The sequence below is a fragment of the Gadus morhua genome, chromosome 2 (assembly GCF_902167405.1).
Source record: "Gadus morhua chromosome 2, gadMor3.0, whole genome shotgun sequence".
NCBI lineage: Eukaryota > Metazoa > Chordata > Actinopteri > Gadiformes > Gadidae > Gadus > Gadus morhua.
The window spans coordinates 753,326-778,325 of NC_044049.1; the positions used below are offsets into that span (position 1 = coordinate 753,326).

General features: G+C 50.2%; 2 protein-coding genes across 7 annotated transcripts in view; one reads left to right on the forward strand and one right to left on the reverse strand.

Annotated features, from left to right (window-relative positions):
• The first annotated feature begins 159 nt into the window (after positions 1–159).
• On the forward strand, positions 160–4,263 carry pex12 (peroxisomal biogenesis factor 12). 2 transcript variants are annotated; one of them, XM_030341029.1, is made up of 4 exons: positions 160–306; positions 720–852; positions 1,006–1,508; positions 3,114–4,263. In XM_030341029.1, the coding sequence occupies exons 2-4, from the start codon at positions 727–729 to the stop codon at positions 3,505–3,507; spliced, it is 1,023 nt and encodes a 340-aa protein (XP_030196889.1). In that variant the 5' UTR covers positions 160–306; positions 720–726; the 3' UTR covers positions 3,508–4,263. The 2 variants fall into 2 exon arrangements, with proteins under 2 accessions (XP_030196889.1, XP_030196898.1); XM_030341038.1 differs by having other exon boundaries at positions 3,117–4,263.
• hdac5 (histone deacetylase 5) overlaps positions 4,260–25,000 on the reverse strand; it is a 27,844-nt gene continuing 7,103 nt past the window's right edge. For 2 of the 5 annotated variants that reach the window (XM_030340706.1, XM_030340714.1), the window contains exons 4-29: positions 22,800–23,059; positions 21,539–21,671; positions 21,254–21,332; positions 20,984–21,078; positions 20,454–20,585; positions 20,108–20,217; positions 18,528–18,635; positions 17,871–17,982; positions 17,225–17,362; positions 16,550–16,770; positions 15,646–15,764; positions 14,134–14,287; positions 13,679–13,766; positions 13,218–13,351; positions 11,727–11,847; positions 11,438–11,487; positions 11,193–11,300; positions 10,958–11,013; positions 10,692–10,776; positions 10,452–10,571; positions 10,017–10,114; positions 9,569–9,687; positions 8,543–8,676; positions 6,436–6,517; positions 5,292–5,484; positions 4,260–5,209 (exon numbers count right to left, since the gene is read on the reverse strand). In XM_030340706.1, the coding sequence (XP_030196566.1) occupies positions 5,170–5,209; positions 5,292–5,484; positions 6,436–6,517; positions 8,543–8,676; positions 9,569–9,687; positions 10,017–10,114; positions 10,452–10,571; positions 10,692–10,776; positions 10,958–11,013; positions 11,193–11,300; positions 11,438–11,487; positions 11,727–11,847; positions 13,218–13,351; positions 13,679–13,766; positions 14,134–14,287; positions 15,646–15,764; positions 16,550–16,770; positions 17,225–17,362; positions 17,871–17,982; positions 18,528–18,635; positions 20,108–20,217; positions 20,454–20,585; positions 20,984–21,078; positions 21,254–21,332; positions 21,539–21,671; positions 22,800–23,059 (3,089 nt within the window). In that variant the 3' untranslated portion in view covers positions 4,260–5,169. The remainder of the gene's footprint in view (positions 5,210–5,291; positions 5,485–6,435; positions 6,518–8,542; positions 8,677–9,568; positions 9,688–10,016; positions 10,115–10,451; positions 10,572–10,691; positions 10,777–10,957; positions 11,014–11,192; positions 11,301–11,437; positions 11,488–11,726; positions 11,848–13,217; positions 13,352–13,678; positions 13,767–14,133; positions 14,288–15,645; positions 15,765–16,549; positions 16,771–17,224; positions 17,363–17,870; positions 17,983–18,527; positions 18,636–20,107; positions 20,218–20,453; positions 20,586–20,983; positions 21,079–21,253; positions 21,333–21,538; positions 21,672–22,799; positions 23,060–25,000) is intronic. The other 3 variants (XM_030340723.1, XM_030340732.1, XM_030340742.1) reach the window with 3 other exon arrangements.

Genomic DNA, 25,000 nt, shown 5'->3' on the forward strand with positions numbered 1-25,000 from the left:
ATTATAACTCCAGCTCTATGGTAGTTATGTTATTATATTATAACTCTAGTTCTATAATAGAACTAGAGTTTTAATAACCTAAATACCAAAAAGCTATAAAAAATGGATCAATTATTATTATTATTAGTTCTATGATATTTATGTTATTCGATAGAATAACATACGCCAGCATGTTGGGCATAAAGCAACGCCCCCGTCCGCGCGACATGACGTCAGACTGTTGACGGAAGCGGAAAGAGCGGACCGAGCAGAGGTCTTCCCTTCTTTAATAGGTCCATGGGTCTTCCACCTGCAGGACAGCTGCTGGTAAAGTTTAATCTTTCTGATCTGTAACGATGTTTAAAACATGCTCCTGATCCCACTCACAATGGGACGTTAGTTCGTTGTATTAACTAGTATTTATTGTGTTTACTCGCTGTATTTACCAAGCAACCGCTCTAGTCAATATTGGATCAGCGTCGGACTACAAACATGGCGGTTTATTATTAAAAACCTAAATTATCTTACGCACGCTAGCATTAGGACTTGTTGAATAAGATCAAACCACGTTAATTCTTTTTAATGCTCCTGAATCTCCGTTTCTATGCGGAGCAGTGCCGCCATGTTTGTAGTCCACTGCTGATCCCAACAAACAGACATGATCTTAAGTTAACATCTTCTTAAACAACTTAAAGATGTATAATAAACTAAACATATTACGTACACACACATGATTGGAGGACGGGGATGGCGGAAAGCGGGGCTCACCTGACGGTCGGTGGCGGCGACGCGGAGCGGCCGTCCATCTTCCAGCTGCTCGCGCAGGAGTCCCTCATGGAGGCGGTGCGGCCCGCGCTACAACACGCTGCTAAGGTGAGGAGGTGGTGATGATGAAGATATGGAGGTGATGATGAGGAGGAGGTTATGACGATGATAGCGGTGATGGTATTGGTGGGGATGATGTTGATGAGGATGATGATGATGATAGTGATGATGGTGATGAAGGGGATGTCTGTCTCCTGCCAGGTGCTGGCCGAGGCCCACCCCTCTGCCCTGGGCTTCCTGTGGAGGAGCTACGAGGAGCTGTACCTCCTCCTGGACCTGCTGCTCCAGAGCCACCTGCTCTCCTCCCGCAGCGCCTCCTTCTCGGAGAACTTCTACGGTCTGAAGCGCGTCCCCCGGGCGGGCGGGGGGGCCCTCGGCCGGGGGGCGCGGGGCCGCTCCCTGCTCCTGCTGTGCCTCCTCCCGTACCTCCTCCGCCGGCTGCGCCGCGCCGTGAGCCGGCGCCGCGACCAGGACGACTTCTCCATCCCGCCGGCGCCCCGCCTGCACCGCCTGCACCGCCTCCTGGCGTGCGGCGGCGGCGCCTGGGCCGTGCTGCGGCTGGCCCAGACGCTGCTCTACGTGGCGGGCCGCGCCCGGACGCACTCCCCCCTGCTGTGGCTGGCGGGGGTGCGGCTCACGCCCCTCACGGCCCGGGACCTCAGCCTCATGAGGAGGGAACGCCCCGGGGGCCCGACGGGGAGCAGGTAGGACCGCTGCAGGGGGGGGGGGCGGCTAGACCTGGTTGAGGTTAAAGGTCAGGGGTTAAAGGTGGTGACTAGGGCTGTAACGATACGCGTATCGAAACCGAAATCGGGACACTCAGAGTAGGGCTGCAGGATATATCGGCTATGTACGATATATCGATATAATTTCCACGGGGATACAAGATTTGACAATATCGTTTATATCGATATGCGTTAAAATGGTCAGTTTCCCCCTCAAGCGTCTACAGCGCATGCCTTGGAGACTGTGAGCGCGACCCCTCCCCCTCCCACTCTGTCTTTCCGAACGTGCGTGTGCAAAGACGCCTCATTCCCGCCCCCTCACAACACAACAAGCATGGATGATACCCGTAAAGAAAACGAGACGGCGGCGGTAGACGAAATTGTTTCAAAGAGGAGAAACAACGGCTCTATAATGTGGAAATAGTTCGGGTTTAAAAAAAAACAGATGAGCAGCAGCTGCAGGTCATCTGTAGAGAGTGTAGCAAAACCGTTGCGACTAAAAGTGGAAGCACGACAAATCTGTTCCACCATTTACAGCAGCGGTACAAAGTGCAGTATAAGGAATGCGTAATACTCCGTGGCTGTGCTGCTGCATCACCGGCCGCGACAGTTTCTTCTGCCCCGAAACCAGGGCCGGCGCTCGGCATATGTGTTGGGGGCGCCCTCTGGTGACGCTCTTAATTAATTAATTAAAATATACGAAACAAGCGAAATGAAACCAAACATGTTCCCAAATGGAACGGAGAAGGGAGGGGGCGGGGGATTAAAGTTACGGCGCACTGAAACCCTCACCGTAGTACACAGGACAATGCGACGAAGCCAATGCTCTTATTGGAAGCTAATGTGTGTAACCTACAGCTTTATAATGTTTTGCATAGGTGATTATTTTGTGAAGAAGGTGAAAAACATCCCTTTTTTTTAACATGTTCATTCAATTCTGTTGAAAATAACGATACAAAATCACATGTTGCAGTCATACTGACCTATGTTTTAATAAAAGTGCTTGCAACATCTCACATGTGGCTTTTGACTTAGAAAAAAAACATCTAACCCACTCTATAGAAAATATCGAGATATATATCGTATATCGCCATTCAGCCAAAAAATATCGGGATATCATTTTTTGCTCATATCGTGCAGCCCTAACTCAGAGCCACAAACCTGTCTCGCGATGTGAGAAGGCAGAAGCGCGATACGCCCTCTCTAACTCTCCGGTCAAATTGTCGGATTGAAATTTGCTAATAATTTGTCTAATAAGAAGCGCTAATAGGATGTTTGACTAAACCACCAAACTAGTTGAGGGTTTTCGCCTACCTGCAAGCATCCTCCAACTGCAATCTTTGGTTATTTATTTATTAATTTAGCTATACTTGTAGTATTCTTTCTGTTCAAATCTGTTCAGTTTTCCAAATTATTTGTTATTAAATGTTACAATAAGTTAATTGTTATTTGTTTAAATAAAATGCTTTTTAAATTAAAAAAAATCGTGGGATGTATCGATCCGTGGGTCAAAAATCGTGATACAAACCGAATCGTGAGTTGGTGTATCGTTACAGCCCTAGTGGCGACCCCGTGTTCTGTCAGCAGGTTGGTCCAGGCGGTGGTGGGCGTGGCTGGGGGCGTGGCCGGGGGCGTGGCCACCGCCCTCTCCTTGGGAACCTTCTTCCTGCAGTTCCTGGAGTGGTGGTACTCCTCGGACCACCAGGACAGCATCAAGAGCCTGACCTCCCTCCCTGCTCCTCCCCCCCCCCTGCACCTGCTGCAGCCCCGCCCCTCCCCCTCCTCCTCCCCCTCCTCCCCCTCCTCCTCCTGCTGCCCGCTGTGTGGCCGGCTCCTCTCCAACCACACTGTCCTCTCCACCTCCGGCTACGTCTTCTGCTACCGCTGCATCTACGCCTTCGTCAAGGGCAGCCAGCGCTGCCCTCTCAGCGGCTACCCCACCCAGCTGCAGCACCTGGTCAAGATCTACACCTCCTAGACCCCCCTAGGCCCCCACCCAGCTGCAGCACCTGGTCAAGATCTACACCTCCTAGACCCCCACCCAGCTGCAGCACCTGGTCAAGATCTACCCCCCCTAGACCCCCCTAGGCCCCCACCCAGCTGCAGCACCTGGTCAAGATCTACACCTCCTAGACCCCCCTAGGCCCCCACCCAGCTGCAGCACCTGGTCAAGATCTACACCTCCTAGACCCCCCTAGGCCCCCACCCAGCTGCAGCACCTGGTCAAGATCTACCCCCCCTAGGCCCCCACCCAGCTGCAGCACCTGGTCAAGATCTACCCCCCCTAGGCCCCCACCCAGCTGCAGCACCTGGTCAAGATCTACCCCCCCTAGGCCCCCACCCAGCTGCAGCACCTGGTCAAGATCTACACCTCCTAGACCCCCCTAGGCCCCCACCCAGCTGCAGCACCTGGTCAAGATCTACACCTCCTAGACCCCCCTAGGCCCCCACCCAGCTGCAGCACCTGGTCAAGATCTACCCCCCCTAGGCCCCCACCCAGCTGCAGCACCTGGTCAAGATCTACCCCCCCTAGGCCCCCACCCAGCTGCAGCACCTGGTCAAGATCTACCCCCCCTAGGCCCCCACCCAGCTGCAGCACCTGGTCAAGATCTACCCCCCCTAGGCCCCCACCCAGCTGCAGCACCTGGTCAACATCTACCCCCCCTAGTCCCCCACAATAGGAATATATTTTTTTCTGTTTGTATTAAAAATTAATCAAGAGGAGAGAAGTTAAGCACTGGTTGGTTTATTGTTTGATTGACAGGCCGCTGGGGGCGGAACAGAAGTCACATGACTGACAGTGTGTTTGACACAAATCTGTACTTATATACACTTTACTATACTATAGAGTAGAGAGTATATACAGTATACTACTAACTATAGAGTATATACAGTATACTACTAACTATAGAACTCAGCCATAAAACACCAACGAAGAGAGAGAGGGAGGGAGGGAGGGAGAGAGAGGGAGGGAGGCGGGGTCAGGAATGTGCTTTTCAGTATTAAATTAAATTGCATTAATACATTAATACATTAATACATTTCCCAGGAAAAGACAGACGATCAAAACTAGAAACAGAGTGTCTGTGTGTGTGAGACAGTGTGTGTGCGTGAGAGTGTGAGACAGTGTGTGTGTGCGTGAGAGTGTGAGTGTGTGACAGTGTGTGTGTTGGTTCTCCTCGTGTGTAAAACATCAAACAGGTTTCATATTTCACGGTTTAAGAAGACATAACACTCACTGGCTTTTGGCGTAACCGTGGGCAACAACAAAACAGGAAGCACATGAAGTGACATAACAAAATAACAGTGTTCTAAAAGCCTCTGGGGGCGTGGCTTACAGAGGGCAGGTGAACCAATCAAAACAGGAGAAGAAAGTCAGTGTCATTTTAAGGCAATAGAACCAGCAACCTCGGAAACCAATCCCACTTCCTGTCTGTCATCTAAAGAGAAAGAGAGAGGGAGAGAGAGAGAGAGAGAGAGAGAATGTTTAGGAAGTTGTGTCTGTACTATCACTTCCCTCGTTTCCATGGTTACAACATGGTCACAGGCCCGCCTTCTCCTGTCTGCCCCTCCAGACAATCCCGTCGTCCCCTTGTGTGATGAGGAAAGGAGTGCTGGTGACGTCCTGCTTAAGCCCCTCCTACAAGACAGGCTCTTCCTCCATTGGCTCATCTGTGGACCTGTGGGCGGGGCAGACAAAAGGCTGGAGGTTATTCTCACGTCCTGTATGAAAATAAGAGTCCCCTAGGCAGTATCCATCACCTGCTGGTTTCCATGGTGACGGAGGCGGAGCCGGCCTGCGTGACGTCCACGGTCAACGACGCCATGGCACTCACAGTCTCCGCCTCCTCCTTGCGAGCCGCCACTTCTGATTGGCTCGGAGAGCCCTGCTGGCCATCCAATAGGGAGGGAGAGACGTTGTGATGCATCTTCTGCAGACTCGGCCAGTGCTCACCTGGAAGGAGAACAACCAATCAGATCACAGCTGATCATTACAACCAATCAGATCACAGCTGAATGAACAACCAATCATATCACAGCTGATCAGAACAACCAATCATATCACAGCTGATCAGAACATCCAATCATATCACAGCTGATTGAACAACCAATCATATCACAGCTGATCATTACAACCAATCATATCACAGCTGATTGAACAACCAATCATATCACAGCTGATTATTACAACCAATCATATCACAGCTGAATGAACAACCAATAAGATCACAGCTGATCAGAACATCCAATCAGATCAGCTGATCAGAACAACCAATCAGATCAGCTGATCAGAACAACCAATCATATGGCATCGCTGGGATTCAATCACTGACAAATTACGCCTCGTGCCCACTGCACCGTCAGTGAACGGACGTGGGAAGGCGTGGCTGACGGATGGGGGAGTAGTCTTTGCAGATGCATCCGTCAGCCAATCAAATCGGTTCGCCGGGTTCTTCCCGCTTCTTCCTGCTTGTTGCGAGGCAAGATGACCCGCTTTCCCGCTTTCCAGTATCGTCAGGGCCCGAGTCGCGTCACAGTGCTTACATTTGCATACGCGATCTGATTGGATGACGGAACCGTCGCTGCCGAAAAAGTTGAACATTTTTCAACTTTCTGACGGTGGCGAACGCTCCAACTGAACGGACGGATCCACAATGCATTGCGGGTCCGTCCCCATTCAAAGTCAATGGGCAACGGTCAACTGAGGGAGGTAGTGGGCACGGGGCATTAAAAAAATGTAAACTTTTGAAAGGTTTAGGTTATGTTAAGAAGTTCTAGTTGAAACAGTTCCAGTTACTTTTGAAAGGTTTAGGTTATGTTAAGAAGTTCTAGTTGAAACAGTTCCAGTTACTTTTGAAAGGTTTAAGTTATGTGAAGAAGTTGTAGTTGAGAGGGTTCTAGTTACTTTGGATGAGTCTCACTCGCTCCAAGGAGATAGCGGCCTCCGGACAGATCTCCTTCACCACAGCCTGGTACACCTCGTCCACCTGAGAGAGAGAGAGACACTGATACACTGGTCCACCGGAGAGAGAGAGAGACACTGAGTTACACTGGTCCACCGGAGAGAGAGAGAGAGACACTGAGTTACACTGGTCCACCTGAGAGAGAGAGAGACACTGAGTTACACTGGTCCACCGGAGAGAGAGAGAGACACTGAGTTACACTGGTCCACCGGAGAGAGAGAGAGAGAGACACTGATACACTGGTCCACCGGAGAGAGAGAGAGACACTGAGTTACACTGGTCCACCGGAGAGAGAGAGAGAGAGACACTGAGTTACACTGGTCCACCTGAGAGAGAGAGAGACACTGAGTTACACTGGTCCACCGGAGAGAGAGAGAGACACTGAGTTACACTGGTCCACCGGGGAGAGAGAGAGAGACACTGAGTTACACTGGTCCACCGGAGAGAGAGAGAGAGAGACACTGAGTTACACCGGTCCACCGGAGAGAGAGAGAGACACTGAGTTACACTGGTCCACCGGAGAGAGAGAGAGAGACACTGAGTTACACTGGTCCACCGGAGAGAGAGAGAGACACTGAGTTACACTGGTCCACCGGAGAGAGAGAGAGACACTGAGTTACACTGGTCCACCGGAGAGAGAGAGAGACACTGAGTTACACTGGTCCACCTGAGAGAGAGAGAGACACTGAGTTACACTGGTCCACCGGAGAGAGAGAGAGACACTGAGTTACACTGGTCCACCGGAGAGAGAGAGAGACACTGAGTTACACTGGTCCACCGGGGAGAGAGAGAGAGACACTGAGTTACACTGGTCCACCGGAGAGAGAGAGAGAGAGACACTGAGTTACACCGGTCCACCGGAGAGAGAGAGAGACACTGAGTTACACTGGTCCACCGGAGAGAGAGAGAGACACTGAGTTACACTGGTCCACCGGAGAGAGAGAGAGACACTGAGTTACACTGGTCCACCGGAGAGAGAGAGAGACACTGAGTTACACTGGTCCACCGGAGAGAGAGAGAGAGACACTGAGTTACACTGGTCCACCGGAGAGAGAGAGAGACACTGAGTTACACTGGTCCACCTGAGAGAGAGAGAGACACTGAGTTACACTGGTCCACCTGAGAGAGAGAGACACTGAGTTACACTGGTCCACCTGAGAGAGAGACGACCTGGGTGTGTGTAGTAAGTTGGTTCATACAGTGTAGAGCTGGTTAGCATGTAGCATGTAGCATGTAGCATGTAGCGGGGTCATCCCTATGTTCCCCGGGTCCTATGTTCCCAAAAAAAGGTCCTATGTTCCCCGTTTTTCCCAAAAAGGGTCCTATGTTCCCCTGTAGCCGTACATACCGGGGAGCATAGGACCCTTTCTGGGAAAAGCGGGGAACATAGGACCCTTTTCTGGGAAAAGGGTCCTATGTTCCCCGCAATCTATCAATCTTTAAAAATATTTAAACTTTGACGCGACATTCGCGTGATGACAGCCAATCAGCGTTCAACAGCGTGGCCAATGAGTGACATGTGTAACGTAACAGCCAATCAGCGTTCAACCGGCCAACTCAGTGCAGTGCAGTCCAGGGTGAACTGCAGCATGGAGGAGAAAGTGATTGTTGCCGTTTGCGACTCCCGGAGCTCTTTATATAATAGTATATAATATAATGTAATTGTATAATAATATCACGGCCAAAAGCTCTGTGCGCCTCCAGCGCGGGGAGCTCTCGTAGGGATTGGGCTTCTCGGGGTTTGTTTACCGGCGTATGAATAGACTGCGTCAGGTTCTCCGACGTCTCTCCCTCTTCCACAAAAGGTAAAGACATGCAATGGTAGTTATCTCGGCCGGAATTTGGCAGTAATGGTGGAAAAAGTAACAGACCGGGGAACATAGAACCCTTTTTTTGAAAAGCGTGGAACATAGGACCCTTTTTTAAAAAAGGGTCCTATGTTCCCCAGTCTCATATAAAGAGGGGAACATAGGACCCGGGGAACATAGGACCCGGGGAACATAGGACCCGGGGAACATAGACACGCTCCCCATGTAGCATGCGTCTGACCTGGTCGCCCAACAGAGCAGAGACGCAGGATTCTGATGCGTCACAGATGGCGGTGAGGTCGTGACCCCCCTCCAACGCCAGCACCACCCTCCCCCCCGCCAGCTCCATCAGCATCTGGGTTAACCTGCCGAAACCTGCACACACACACACACACACACACACACACACACACACACACACACACACACACACACAATTACTAGCACTCACATCTAATAGAGACCCGGTAGGCCCCTAGTGGTGGTTGGTGTTAAATAACAGTAGTACTATAACAGTACTACTACAGTACTATAACAGTACTATGACAGTACTATAACAGTACTATAACAGTACTACTACAGTACTATAACAGTACTATAACAGTACTATAACAGTACTATGACAGTACTATAATAGTACTATAACAGAACTATAACAGTACTATGACAGTACTATAATAGTACTATAACAGAACTATAACAGTACTATGACAGTACTATGACAGTACAATAACAGTACTACAACAGTACTACGACAGTACTATGACAGTACTATGACAGCACTATAACAGTACTATAACAGTACTATGACAGTACTATGACAGTACAATAACAGTACTATAACAGTACTACTATAACAGTACTATAACAGTACTATGACAGTACTATGACAGTACTATGACAGTACTATAACAGTACTATGACAGTACTATGACAGTACAATAACAGTACTATAACAGTACTATAACAGTACTATGACAGTACTATGACAGTACTATAACAGTACTATAACAGTACTATAACAGTAGTACTATAACAGTACTATAACAGCACTATGACAGTACTATAACAGCACTATAACAGCACTATAACAGCACTATAACAGTACTATGACAGTACTATAACAGTACTATAACAGTACTATAACAGTAGTACTATAACAGTACTATAACAGTACTATGACAGTACTATAACAGCACTATAACAGCACTATAACAGCACTATAACAGTACTATAACAGTACTATGACAGTAGCACTATAACTCACATCTAGCAGAGACCCGGTACCCCCCCAGAGGGGACTGATGTCCCTCGACGGCGTCGAAGCCGGCGGAGACGAGGACCACGTCTGGACTGAAGAGCTGGGCGATCGGCATCACCAGAGTACTGCAGGAACAGAGAGATACTGCGTATTAATATCACAGAGAATCACCAGAGTACTGCAGGAACAGAGATATATATCATAATATGTATCATATATCAGATCAGCATCACTACATAAATATATACCATATAAATATCATTCACACCTAAATACACATCATAGACCTAAATGACGCTTCACATAGACCTTATATAGACATAGACATGACATACATGCTATATTATCATATCCACATCCTACACTATACACATTATGTCTATACCATAAACATATGACATAGACATGCTAAACACATGCTAAACATGGTAACCATGGGGACGGGGTGTCTCACCTGAAGGCGGTCAGGTACTCAACGTCCCCCATAGGGGGGTCCACCCCCCCGGTCCAGGCCACGTTCACGTTATAGCCCACCCCAGGACCAGAGCCCACCTACACACACACGCACGCACGCGCACACACACACGCACGCATGCGCACACACACACGCACACACACACACACACACACACATGCACACGAAGACGCACACACACACACACACGCACACGCATACGCACACACACACACACACACACACACACACACACACACACACACACACACACACACACACACATGCACACGAAGACGCACACGCACACACACTGTATTAGGGTGAAGTTTGAGTTTCAGTATTTGACAGGAGGGGTTTGGACTCAATGAGGGTGAACTATTTAGCAGGAGGGGGATAGGTTTTGGTTAGGGTTCAGTATTTTGCAGGACGTACCTCCTCGGGTGCTCCACTGCCAGGGAAGAAGTTTCCGTCGTCGTAGCGATGCAGGGAGATGTAGAGGATGCTGGGGTCGCTGTAGAAGGCCTGCTGGGTCCCATTGCCATGGTGAATATCCTGAAGACACCATGGAGACACACACCTTACTAACTCTGTGTGTGTGTGTGTGTGTGTGTGTGTGTGTGTGTGTGTGTGTGTGTGTGTGTGTGTGTGTGTGTGTGTGTGTGTGTGTCTAACCCAGTCCACTATCAGGATCTTGACTCCGAGTTTCTGCTGCAGCAGTCTGGCTGTGATGGCGACGGAGTTGAAGAAACAAAACCCCCTGAAGACACACACACACACACACACACACACACACACACACACACACACACACACACACACACACACACACACACACACACACACACACACACACACACAGGTTAGTTTGTCTTTCTGTTCCCCTCTTCATTCAGTGTCTCTCTATTATCAGGTTTTACCCAGAATGCTTTGGGACTCACATGGCGGTGGACTCCTCAGCATGATGACCCGGGGGGCGGACAACAGCGAAGCCGTTCTGCCAGAGAGAGAGGACAGGTTGAACACATGAGCCAGGTGGAGGCGGCGCCACGCCTTATGAACACATGAGTTCATACGCTCTGTGAGTACGTGTGCTCATGTGCGTGCATGTGCGTTTGTGTGTGTGCATGCGTGTGTGTGTGTGTGTGTGTCTGTGCGTGCGTGCGTGCGTGTCACCTTCAGCTCCCCGGCTGCCACCTTGAAGGCCAGCTCTATGAGCGACCCCACCGCCATCCGGACGGCGCCGGAGGAATGCATCTCGTTCCACACGGTGTCACTGTCCACCTGAGGGCCACAGTATCACTCTCAGGGGCCACAGCACCACTGTACCACAGGACAGACAGACAGACAGAGAGACAGACAGACAGACAGACAGACAGACAGACAGACAGACAGACAGACAGACAGACAGACAGACTCACCCCTATCCCGCCGCAGGGCAGCTGTGCATACATCTTGTTGCTGATTGGACCTGGAACAGCCAATCAGAAGGGAGGTTAAACGCTATGCAAGGAGACAAATATATCAGAACGATAGAAAGTCAGACAGACAGACAGACAGACAGACAGACAGACAGACAGACAGACAGACAGACAGACAGACAGACAGACAGACAGACAGACAGACAGGTAGTCAGACAGACAGACAGACAGACAGACAGACAGACAGACAGACAGACAGACAGCCAGACAGACAGACAGACAGACAGACCCAGTATCTTCTTGTGGTCCAGTTTGTGGCGGTTTAAGGGGCTGGTTCCGTAGAGCAGCGTGTGGAACTCAGAGTGGACCGTCCGGACCTCGTCCAGCGTGGCCTTTCGCCCCCGGACCCTCTGTCACATGACACAACACAAGGGATCACATGACCTGTGTATAGAACGCAGGGGGCCCTATTTTAACGGTCTGAAACGCAAGTGAGAAGCGCAAAACGGAAGTAGCTTTGTGGGCGGGGCTCTGCCGCTGTCGCTATTATACCGGCGGATAAATTACACTTGCGCCCGACGCAAATCTAAAAAGGGTTGCCCTGTAGTAGCCTGATTACCCGTAGGTGTGGTTTGGGCGTAACGTGCAATAAACCAATGAGAGTGCCATCTCCCATCCCCTTTAAGAGCCATGAGCGCATTTGAACCTGACGAGTTGATATTTTGACAGCGCGTTAACAGTCTCCGATGAGACAGATGCATGACCACATGAATTTCAAACTTCAAATGGCTCAGTTTTTGGCCAAATAATATGGCCTACTTCACACGTGGAATTGCGTTTTCTTCTACAACTTCCGAAATACTGAGTCGTCATGTAAATTGCGGCAAAGAAAACTTAACACACATATGACGCGCGGGCCTGTGGCCGCAACTGTGGGTCTGTTTAATGATCTGCGGCAATACATTAACAAGCATCGTTTCTCACCAGTATTGTATAAATTATCGTTATTTGCGTGTGTTTAAACAGACACACGGGCGCCTGCATTCATTCATTCTTTTTAACACTCACTCGCGGTAAAACTATGTTTTCTAACGATCAAATACTCATCAATCATAAAAGTTATGGGCTTGTACACGATGTCTGTGTCAAGAAAATATGTGTTTGCTGTACGCTGTTTGCAGATGCATTGATTTAAATACAACTAATTACCGCTGTATCAGCTGTTCTTTTTCGACAAATAAGTTAACCAACGTTATCATTTACCTTAAAACGAGATTTTGTTTTGGAAGGCTGGGATATAGCCTACCTGGCTTTTCAGTTTATGAGTTTATCACTATTATAATTATTATTTTCACGCATGGCGTAGCCTACTACATTGTTCATTCATGCAGCCCCTATGGAAAAAAAATTGCAGTTCCGTCCTGCCATGGTACGTCAAAACAGCAACACTAACTGCGCTATCCGCTAGTGCACTTAGGCCCGGTATTTGTTGATCAGTTGCGCAACTGCTTTATCAGTCTGTAAGAGAGCACCATGTATCATTTGCGCCGGAACACGCCGCTGCTTTTCGCTGACTCGCCTCTCAGGGCGCAAGTTTGGTGGCGCTGGTTTGCTGCAGGGGAAAATCGGCTTTGCGCCGGGTGAAAACTAGCAAAGATACATGGGTCGCTGTAGAAAGTAAATTGCGCTGGATGCACGATAGGGTCCAAGGGATCACATGAGCTGTACATCCTATGCATCTCTGTGTAGCGGTGTAGGTCAGGGTGGGGATTGAGGCTACCTCACAACGCGTCAGCAGCCCGGTCTCCTGCAGCCGCGACCAGATGCTCTGGACACGGCCTGCGTGCTCCGGGTGGATCTGTGTGTTCCCACACACACACTGATGCTTCAGCATCAGGCTGTCATACACCAGCCCTGGACGCGCACACACACACAGACAATAATTAGAAAGGTGAAGTTCTTTGGGTTTCTCCTCCTCCCCTCACACGTGCTGTCTGGGCGTGCCTGGAGCTCCTAGGCCCCCGAGGTGTGTGTGTGTGTGTGTGTGTGTGTGTGTGTGTGTGTGTGTGTGTGTGTGTGTGTGTGTGTGTGTGTGTGTGTGTGTGTGTGTGTGTGTGTGTGTGTGTGTGTGTGTGTGTGTGTGTGTGTGTGGGCAACGTTTTTCAACGGTTCTTGATTGACCGAATTAGTATTTTTGCCAGAAATGCACATCCTTAGTGTGTGTGTGCGTGTATGTGTTACCTGTGGTGAACAAGTGTTTGATAGGGGAGTGGCCCGAGGCCGGAGAGGACCGAGTTCTGCCCAGAAGTGTGTGGAACAGACCCATCTGCTGGAGAGAGAGAGAGAGAGAGAGAGAGAGACAGAGACAGAGACAGAGAGAGAGAGAGAGAGAGAGAGAGAGAGAGAGAGAGAGAGAGAGAGAGAGAGAGAGAGAGAGAGGTATATATAGTTTGTTTTAAATTCTTGGTGACTCATCGTGTGTGGGTGGTGACCACACACACACACACACATCCAGACCCACAAACACACATACCTACACACACACACACACGCAAATACACACAACAGCAGAAACACACACACCCACCCACCCACAAATGCACACACAATCTCACACACACACACACACACACACACACACACACACGGCTAAAATAGCGTCTAGCAGTGACTCACTGCTGATGTCACACTCCTACCTGTGTGAAGTTGGCTCCCTCATCTTCATCATACTCCTGCTCCTCCTCCTCCTCCTCCTCCTCCTCGTCCAGCTCGCTCTCCGTGCTCTCCCCCTTCACGACCACGCCCCCTGGCACCTCCCCGCCCTCCTCCTCCGACACCTCCTTCAGCAGGCTGACAACACACCTCCTTCAGTAGGGCTAACACCTCCTTCAGTAGGGCTAACACCTCCTTCAGTAGGACTAACACCTCCTTCAGTAGGACTAACACCTCCTTCAGGAGGGCTAACACCTCCTTCAGTAGGGCTAACTCCTCCTTCAGTAGGGCTAACACCTCCTTCAGTAGGACTAACACCTCCTTCAGTAGGGCTAACACCTCCTTCAGTAGGGCTAACACCTCCTTCAGTAGGACTAACACCTCCTTCAGCAGGCTGACAACACACCTCCTTCAGTAGGACTAACACCTCCTTCAGTAGGGCTAACACCTCCTTCAGTAGGACTAACACCTCCTTCAGTAGGGCTAACACCTCCTTCAGTAGGGCTAACACCTCCTTCAGTAGGACTAACACCTCCTTCAGTAGGACTAACACCTCCTTCAGCAGGCTGACAACACACCTCCTTCAGTAGGGCTAACACCTCCTTCAGTAGGGCTAACACCTCCTCCAGTAGGGCTAGCACCTCCTTCAGTAGGGCTAACTCCTCCTCCAGTAGGACTAACACCTCCTTCAGTAGGACTAACACCTCCTTCAGTAGGGCTAACACCTCCTTCAGTAGGACTAACACCTCCTTCAGTAGGACTAACACCTCCTTCAGTAGGGCTAACACCTCCTTCAGCAGGACTAACACCTCCTTCAGTAGGACTAACACCTCCTTCAGTAGGGCTAGCACCTCCTTCAGTAGGACTAACACCTCCTTCAGTAGGGCTAACTCCTCCTTCAGTAGGGCTAACTCCTCCTTCAGTAGGGCTAACACCTCCTTCAGTAGGGCTAACACCTCCTTCAGTAGGGCTAACACCTCCTCCAGTAGGGCTAACACCTCCTTCAGTAGGGCTAACACCTCCTTCAGTAGGACTAACACCTCCTTCAGTAGGACTAACACCTCCTTCAGTAGGGCTAACACCTCCTTCAGTAGGACTAACACCTCCTTCAGTAGGGCTAACACCTCCTTCAGTAGGGCTAACACCTCCTCCAGTAGGGCTAACACCTCCTCCAGTAGGGCTAACACCTCCTTCAGTAGGCTAGCACCTCCTTCAGTAGGCTAACTCCTCCTCCAGTAGGCTAACTCCTCCTCCAGTAGGCTAACTCCTCCTCGAGTAAATTAACTCCTCCTCCAGTAGATTAACTCCTCCTCCAGTAAATTAACTCCTCCTCCAGTAGGCTAACTCCTCCTCCAGTAGGCTAACTCCTCCTCCAGTAGATTAACTCCTCCTCCAGTAGGCTAACTCCTCCTCCAGTAGATTAACCGCTCATCCAGTAGGCTAACTCCAATCTGGTCTGAGTCTAATTGATCATGTATTGATTGAGGGAGTTGTACCTGTGTGTGGCGGGAGGGAGTTCCTCCTCTTGCATGTCATTGGTCTCTGTTAACTCCTCCTCCGTCTCCTCTGGGTGAGTGGGCGGAGGCCTGGCGATCTCCGCCCCCTTGGCTAAGATCTGGAGACAGAGAGACTGATTGGCTATGAACTCGTTTACAGAAGGGAACAAAGGGTTGGTGTGGATAAGGCCTTAGGTTGAGGTAGGGTTAAGGACTGGTTGAGGACTGGTTGAGGTAGAGTTAAGGACTGGTTGAGGTAGGGTTAAGGACTGGTTAACTTCAGGACAGGGTGGGGGTGCTGTACCTTATTGTGTAGGGTCAGGGTACAGTACCTTGTTGTGTAGGTGGGGTCAGGGTACAGTACCTTGTTGTGTAGGTGGGGTCAGGGTACAGTACCTTGTTGTGTAGGTGGGGTCAGGGTACAGTACCTTGTTGTGTAGGTGGGGTCAGGGTACAGTACCTTGTTGTGTAGGTGGGGTCAGGGTACAGTACCTTGTTGTGTAGGTGGGGTCAGGGTACAGTACCTTGTTGTGTGGGTGGGGTCAGGGTACAGTACCTTGTTGCTTAGGTGGGGTCAGGGTACAGTACCTTGTTGTGTAGGTGGGGTCAGGGTACAGTACCTTGTTGTGTAGGTGGGGTCAGGGTACAGTACCTTGTTGTGTAGGTGGGGTCAGGGTACAGTACCTTGTTGTGTGGGTGGGGTCAGGGTACAGTACCTTGTTGTGTAGGTGGGGTCAGGGTACAGTACCTTGTTGTGTAGGGTCAGGGTACAGTACCTTGTTGTGTAGGTGGGGTCAGGGTACAGTACCGTGTTGTGTAGGTGGGGTCAGGGTACAGTACCTTGTTGCTTAGGTGGGGTCAGGGTACAGTACCTTGTTGTGTAGGTGGGGTCAGGGTACAGTACCTTGTTGTGTAGGTAGCGGTGCTTCTCGAGGAAGTGCTGGTGCTGTTGCTGAACCACCAGCTGCTGGAGGGCCTGGGGGGTCTGGGGAAGAGGTGCACTCTGGGTACGAGCGAGTGGCCTATGGCGTGGCAGCTTGTTGACGGCCCGGCCCAAGGCCACGCCCCTCCCCGACGACATACCCCTCTCTGCTGTAACCAACGGCGACTGGCTGTACATGGGAACTAGAGAGACATCAGACATTCAGAAAAAGTAACTCATTCAAATAAGGAGTGTTCTCTTCATCTTGTTTCTATTTAGCTTATAGCTACTTATGTTGCAGCACCTAAAAACAGTAACTTGGCTTGTTTTAAGATTTATTTTTGTCCTCAAATTATTATTTTTAATCTATTAATTGTTGAATATCTGTTACTGGTTACACTAACTGGTAAAGTTGAGATTATATAATAACAATATAATAACATTCAATGTTTTGGTTTATGCTTTTTTGGTTTATAACAATAAGGATTTATAATAATTGTCATAATAATTATACAAATAATGATTGTTATTAGTATGATAAAGGTTTATAATAATAATTATTACAAAAAATATTATATTAAATAATTGTTGATTAATAATACAAATAATTATTATGATACAATGAATAATAATAATGATGAGTAGTAGTTCCTCTACCGGCCAGCAGGGCGGCGCTCTGCTGCCTGGCCTGCTCCAGCAGCAGGACGTGCTGCAGGAGGGAGGAGTGAGCACTAGGGGGAGGAGCCTGGGAGCTGGGGGGCGTGGCCTGGGGGCTGTCCCCATCATGACCCGTCCCTAAACACAAGGGAGACGCCCACAAAACACCTCTATGAGCTAGGAGCTAGGTGCAGGTGTGTTTATGAGGTCGCTGCAGGCGTGATATGAGGTCACTACAATAGTGTTTATGAGGTCACTACAGGTGTTTATGAGGTCACTACAGGTGTGTTTATGAGGTCACTACAGGTGTGTTTATGCGATCACTACAGGTGTGTTTATGCGGTCACTACAGGTGTGTTTATGCGGTCACTACGGGTGTGTTATGAGGTCACTACAGGTGTGTTTATGAGGTCACTACGGGTGTGTTGATGAGGTCACTACAGGTGTGTTTATGAGGTCACTACGGGTGTGTTATTAGGTCACTACAGGTGTGTTTATGAGGTCACTACGGGTGTGTTTATGCGGTCACTATTGGTGTGTTATGAGGTCACTACAGGTGTGTTATGAGGTCACTACAGGTGTGTTATGAGGTCAATAGAGGCGTTTTTATGAGGTCATTACAGGTGTGTTTATGAGGTGAGTATACCTGCTGGCAGACATGAAGTGGAGAGGAAGTTCCCTGTCAGGGCTCCACCCCCTCGCAGGGATTGGACGGCCTGGATCTCCGCCTCCTGGTGGCTCGTCAGCTTCTGAGGAACCTGCCCAATATAATACAATAACATGTAAGGGATGATGTATAGAACGCCGGTCATTATCGGGAAAGTCATCGAAATATCGGTTTATTTTCGATAATGCCCGGCGACGTTCTATACGGCTTATTACTCGGCTGCTGCCCCAATCAAAAATATCAAATATAACTTCACACGGCGTATCTTTTTACAATTTATTTGGTCCCCAGCATTCGTAGTGTTGATAAGCAGAGAAACAGTCCGCCAAAGACGTTGATGTCGCTTACCAACCGAGTACGCTGGGTTGATAAGTTACCGGACTACTTGCAGAGTGATACATAACGGCAAAAAAATCCACTTTCCTTGACAGCGGTCATCATATGCTTAGCAACGGTGAATTATCAAAAAACAATTCAGCGGCCAGAAGCTGTGAGGGGCCAATGCAAGTGAACGGAGCGCTCCACAGCATTGAGGAGAGCCGTGTCATCAGTCCATGTTTTAGAGAGGCATATCTGGATTCTAAATGCGTCTACACAGGCCTCTCTCTACAGACGTAGAGAGGTCCGGTGTGTTACCGTGATGGCGGGCAGGCCCAGGGAGATGTTGGGCAGGGAGGGAGAGGTGTAGAGCAGCAGGCTGGGCCCCCCGCCGTCGCCCCCCAGGGTCTGGTGCAGAGAGCGGAGCTGTGGAGAAACACATGAGTGGTGGAGCGATGTGAACACAAGGGGGCGCCACTGAGGCACTGAGCCACTAGGGGGCGCCACTGAGGCACCGAGCCACTAGGGGGCGCCACTTAGGCACTGAGCCACTAGGGGGCGCCACTGAGGCACTGAGCCACTAGGGGGCGCCACTGAGGCACTGAGCCACTAGGGGGCGCCACTGAGGCACTGAGCCACTAGGGGGCGCCACTGAGGCACTGAGCCACTAGGGGGCGACGTCCCCGTGCTCAGCACCTCAGTCTGGTGACCTCAGCGTGGGAATACTAAACAACCAAGGGTGGAGGGGGGGGGCTAAAGGAGTGGTACAGGGGGAGAGGGGGGGGGCTGAAGGAGTGGTACAGGGGGAGGGGGGGGGCTGAAGGAGTGGTACAGGGGGAGGGGGGGGGCTAAAGGAGTGGTACAGGGGGAGAGGGGGGGCTAAAGGAGTGATACAGGGGGAGGGGGGGGGCTAAAGGAGTGATACAGGGGGAGGGGGGGGCTAAAGGAGTGATACAGGGGGAGGGGGGGGGGTAAAGGAGTGATACAGGGGGAGGGGGGGGGGCTAAAGGAGTGATACAGGGGGAGGGGGGGGTAAAGGAGTGATACAGGGGGAGGGGGGGGGCTGAAGGAGTGATACAGGGGGAGGGGGGGGGGCTGAAGGAGTGGTACAGGGGGAGGGGGGGGGGCTAAAGGAGTGATACAGGGGGAGAGGGGGGGGGCTGAAGGAGTGGTACAGGAGGAGGGGGGGGGCTAAAGGAGTGATACAGGGGGAGGGGGGGGGGCTAAAGGAGTGATCCAGGGGGAGGGGGGGGGGGGGGCTAAAGGAGTGGTACAGGGGGAGGGGGGGGGCTGAAGGAGTGGTACCGCAGCATTGCCTTGCTGCTAGAAGTGAGAGCCCTTAGTTATATAATGTTGTTATGGAGGCGGGGTTTGACTCATTGGAGCCATGAGAGAGGATGCAGACTGAACCTCTCACAGCCCCCGCCTGACTAAAGGGTGGAGCTAATGGTGGAGCAGCTGTAACCCTACAGGGTGGAGCAGCTGTAACCCTACAGGGTGGAGCAGCTGTAGCCCTACAGGGTGGAGCAGCTGTAACCCTACAGGGTGGAGCAGCTGTAACCCTACAGGGTGGAGCAGCTGTAGCCCTACAGGGTGGAGCAGCTGTAACCCTACAGGGTGGAGCAGCTGTAACCCTACAGGGTGGAGCAGCTGTAACCCTACAGGGTGGAGCAGCTGTAGCCCTACAGGGTGGAGCAGCTGTAACCCTACAGGGTGGAGCAGCTGTAGCCCTACAGGGTGGAGCAGCTGCAGCCCTACAGGGTGGAGCAGCTGTAACCCTACAGGGTGGAGCAGCTGTAACCCTACAGGGTGGAGCAGCTGTAACCCTACAGGGTGGAGCAGCTCCACCAGTCCCTGTTCTAAGGGGATTCTTCACGTCTGATGGAGGCTCAGCTGACCTCCGTCTGGATGTTGGGCACTGATCCGGTGTTGCCGTTGGCGATGGCGGTGGTGGAGCTGTTGGGGCTGCTGGGCCCGGAGCCCGGGGCGCTGGAGCTCAGAGCCGCCACTAGGGGGCAGAGAGCAGGGTTCAGTCGGACATGAGACCCAACACCAGAAAGCAGTGTGTGTGTGTGTGTGTGTGTGTGTGTGTGTGTGTGTGTGTGTGTGTGTGTGTGTGTGTGTGTGTGTGTGTGTGTGTGTGTGTGTTAGAGAGTGAGTAAGTGAGTGAGTAAGTGAAAGAGAGTAAGAGAGAGAGAGAGAGAGAGAGAGAGAGAGAGAGAGAGAGAGAGAGAGAGAAGGTACCAGATATCTCCACCGCCCTCTTCTTGAAGGTGCTGATGATGGTCCCGTCCTTCCTGCGGAGCAGCGGACTGCTGCGCCGCTCCGCCACCTTCTGCTTCAGCCGCGAGCGCACCTTCAGGTTAGGCTCCGAGGCTGGAGGGGACAGAGGGGACAGAGGGGACAGAGGACAGAGGACAGAGGGGACAGAGGACAGAGGGTACAGAGGACAGAGGGGACAGGGGACAGAGGGGACAGGGGACAGAGGACAGAGGGGACAGAAGACAGAGGACAGAGGGGACAGAGGACAGAGGGGACAGAGGACAGAGGGCAGAGGGGATAGAGGACAGAGGGGACAGAGGGGACAGAGGACAGAGGGGACAGAGGGGACAGAGGACAGAGGGGACAGAGGGGACAGAGGACAGAGGGGACAGAGGGGACAGAGGGTGAACACCAGGCATCCGGTTAGGACGCTGTTTGTATCTTTATGCGTTAGCCAGGGGGGGTCGAGGTCAGGGGTCGGGGGTCGACTGAAGAAGAAGAGGCTCTCCCACCGGTCTTGCGGAGTGGGAAGTCGTCCTTCCCATCGCAGGCCAGCAGGGGGGGCAGTCTGTAGGAGGGGGGGGACCGCTGGTCCAGAGAGATGCCCCTACACACACACACACACACACACACACACACACACACACACACAAAGTTCTTTAGTTGGTGTGTGTGTGTGTGTGTGTGTGTGTGTGTGTGTGTGTGTGTGTGTGTGTGTGTGTGTGTGTGTGTGTGTGTGTGTGTGTGTGTGTGTGTGTGTGTGTGTGTGTGTGTCTTCTGACCAGTGATTGATAGCAGGTTCTTTCTTGTTCAGCAGAAATTCCTGAAGCTTCAACTTCACCTCAGAACTGGCGATGGCACCTAAACACACACACACACACACACACACACACACACACACACACACACACACACACACACACACACACACACACACACACACACACACACACACACACACACACACACACACACACACACGGTGTGTGGTCAGTATATTTAGGGGAGGATGAACATTAAGTTGGTGTTTCAGTCTTCATGCAGGGTGACGGAGGAGGAGAACACACTCTCTTTGGTCTTGTCCTTGTGCCTCAGCAGGAGGAGCTGCTGATGGAGTTTCTCCTGCTCCTCCTGCTGCTCCTGCTGCCTCCTCTGCTCCAACTCCTCCTGTCGCCTTGCTGCCAGCACCTCCTGCTGCTGCTACGCACACACACACACACACACACACACACACACACACACACACACACACACACACACACACACACACACACACACACAGGCACACACACACACACACACAGGCACACACACACAGGCACACACACACACACACACCGGCACACACAGGCACACACACACACCGGCACACACACAAACATCGGCACACACACAAACATCGGCACACACACAGACACACACACACACAGGCACACACACACACACAAGCACACATCAATATAAAGACAGTGTGGGGGGGGGGGGGGGGGGTTGCTGCCCATAAATCCACCTTCGGTAAGAAGCTGGCGGTGTGCCTGCCTACCTGTCTGCCTACCTGTCTGTCTACCTGCCTGTCTACCTGTCTGTCTACCTGTCAGTCTACCTGTCAGTCTACCTGTCAGTCTACCTGTCTGTCTCCATGGGTAGATAGTATGTGTGTAGAAGTATATGTGTACATAGTGTGTGTAGTAGTATATGTATAAAGTATGGGTGTAGTAATAGATGTGTACCTAGTGTGTAGTAGTAGTATATGTATATTGTATGTGTGTAGTAGTATCTATGTATATAGTGTGTGTAGTAGTATATGTATATAGTATGGGTGTAGTTATAGATGTGTACATAGTATATTAGTAGTATATGTGTAGTGGTATGTGTATAACATGCGTGTAGTAGTATAAGTGTATGTAGTGTGCAGTAGTGGCAAGTAAAATGTACTCATTCTGCCGGGGTAGTATATGTGTACATAGTGTGGGGTAGTACATGTGTGGCAGTATGTATACAGTAAAGGTGTGGTAGTATGTGTACAGTAAAGGTGTGGTAGTATTTGTACAGTAAAGGTGTGGGAGTATGTGTACAGTAAAGGTTTGGTAGTATTTGTACAGTAAAGGTGTGGGAGTATGTGTACAGTAAAGGTTTGGTAGTATGTGTAAAGTAAAGGTGTGTACACCAGGTGTATAGTAAAGGTGTGGTAGTATGTGTACAGTAAAGGTGTGGTAGTATGTGTACAGTACAGGTGTGGTAGTATGTGTACAGTAAAGGTGTGGTAGCATGTGTACAGTACAGGTGTGTACACCAGGTGTACAGTACAGGTGTGTACACCAGGTGTACCTTGAGGTGCTCCTGCAGCTGCGCCTCGTGCTGCCGGGTCAGGACCTCATGCTGCTTCTGGAAGTCGGCGAACAGCCGTTGTTTCTGCAGCTCCTGGCTCTTCTTCAGCGCCTCCAGCTCCTGCTGCAGCCGCTGCTCCCGCTGGCCCGCGTCCAGACGGAGAAGGAGGCCCCCGAGACCCCCCGAGGGCAGGGCCCCCGACGGCAGGGCCCCTGCCGGGAGGGCCCCCGACCTGGGCTCCATACGCAGGTCCACCGGGGCTGGGGAACACAGGCCCTCAGCGTCACACACACACCGCCTCTGTGACATCACACACCTCCTCTGTGACATCACACACCGCCTCTGTGACATCACTATGAAGGTATTATTGTAGCAAAAGTCTTTAGCACCTGTAACTGCAGAATTTGAATGCGTACACTAAAGTCACAGTAAATTTGAAGTCGTATATATTTATTTTGCAGTGACGGCTGGTGGTGATTTTGGGTGGGTGGGCTAAAGAATGCATTACATTTATCAATACTTCACAGGGCTCCAGACGCCATGAGGTCACCTTTATATCTCTGTTCATAACTTTTATATAATGTGAATGATTTTTAAACAAGATTAAGGTGTAGAGAAAGGCATGTCTTTATTTGAAGCAAAATAAGGTGTTTAAAGTGCTTCACTGAGCTGAAATTGAACATTTCGAACTAAACCATTAAGCAAAATAAAACTTTTTTTGTGCTTAAAGTATTACACAATTAAAATGTTGACTGGTCTCCCTTTGCGCAAAATGCGGCTGTAGACGATCACACACTCTTTGGTAGAGATTTCTGTGTCGCCGTCAATCATGAAGGACATGTAGGCCTATGTGGCGTTTCCGACGTCCGCAGCTGTCTTTTGCTTTAAGGTGTCGCCCATTAGGCCTACTGCAATGAATTGTGCACATGCCATCTCATTGCTATACGTCGGGTTGATGTTTAATCCATTTCTCTTCATGAGAATAATTTCGGATTTAAATTGAGAATGGCAACTCCTCTTTGGCAATGTTGTATGCAACATTAAATTAGATCATTTCCGATTCCTTAGAGAACCTTATTGTTACTGCCTGTCGCTGAAATGCAGCTTGGAGAGGGGCCACTATCTCTACACACTTGTCACGTCATGTTGGGTTATTTAGACAGCTTTTTAAATGTTTCGATACGAAACGTAGTTGACCCGCTTACAAATGCACTATTACCGGCCATATTCTGACCGCACTCCTGACAGTAAATCTGTACATCGTTTGGTTGATGTGTCCCCAATCTTTTCACTTCCAATTTTTCCTCCAAAGACATTAAAGAAAACCGATTAAAAAAGTAAATAATCCACTTCACAAATTTTCATGCTAACGCCCGCCATACTGCACTTGCGCTACTGACTGTGCTGTGATTAGTCGAAGTTCACTGTACTGTAGCTACTGTGCTAGGTCAGCCTTTGGGCTAAACTAATTTAGCCCAAATGGGAAGCATATGAAGGGGGCGTGTCAGGGCACATGTCAATCAAACGTCAATGGAAGCTTATGCTACTGCGCTTGGGCTGAATACATTTAGCCCATTCACAGGAAAAAAACGAAGATATATATATCCTGGGTCACTTTTTGGTGCTGTTGCTCCTTTAGGTTCTACCAACATTTAAAACAATATGTTCTAAGTTTTTAATAATATTTTTTTTATTTTCACTGTAAGAGGGCTTAGCCCTGTTAGCCCATTTATACCAGCCGTCCCTGACTGGGACCCATCGCGTGCCAGCCATGGAGCTATAAAGACCGCAGCATTCTCTGCGCGGGTACGTTTCTTTCTGGAGAAGTGAAGAGGGCGTCCTACTGAACGGAGGTGGGTATCCTACATTATGTAAAATGAAATGACTAAGTGAATTCTCCCCAAAGTATTGCATTAACATTTCTGAATTTATGTTATGGCGACCATTGAAATACATTCAAGGACATTTGCGGCATGTTAATGAAATACTTTGGAGGGTATTCAATTCACTTGTACTAAATCATTTCATTTAACATAATGTAGGATACCCATCTCCGTTCAGTAGGACGCCCTCTTCACTTCTCCAGAAAGAAACGTAGGCCTATCCCGCGCTGGGTATGCTGCGATCTTTATAGCTCCATGACTGGCACGCAGTGGGTCCCAGTGTAATTTGAGAAATGCATCCCTGCCGGCGATTTTCAT

Coding starts and splice junctions, on each gene's coding strand:
- pex12 (XM_030341029.1), top strand. CDS start 727: ATGGCGGAAAGCGGGGCTCACCTGACGGTCGGTGGCGGCGACGCGGAG. Junction 853..1,005: donor CGCTACAACACGCTGCTAAG/GTGAGGAGGTGG, acceptor GTCTCCTGCCAG/GTGCTGGCCGAGGCCCACCC. Junction 1,509..3,113: donor GGGGGCCCGACGGGGAGCAG/GTAGGACCGCTG, acceptor GTGTTCTGTCAG/CAGGTTGGTCCAGGCGGTGG.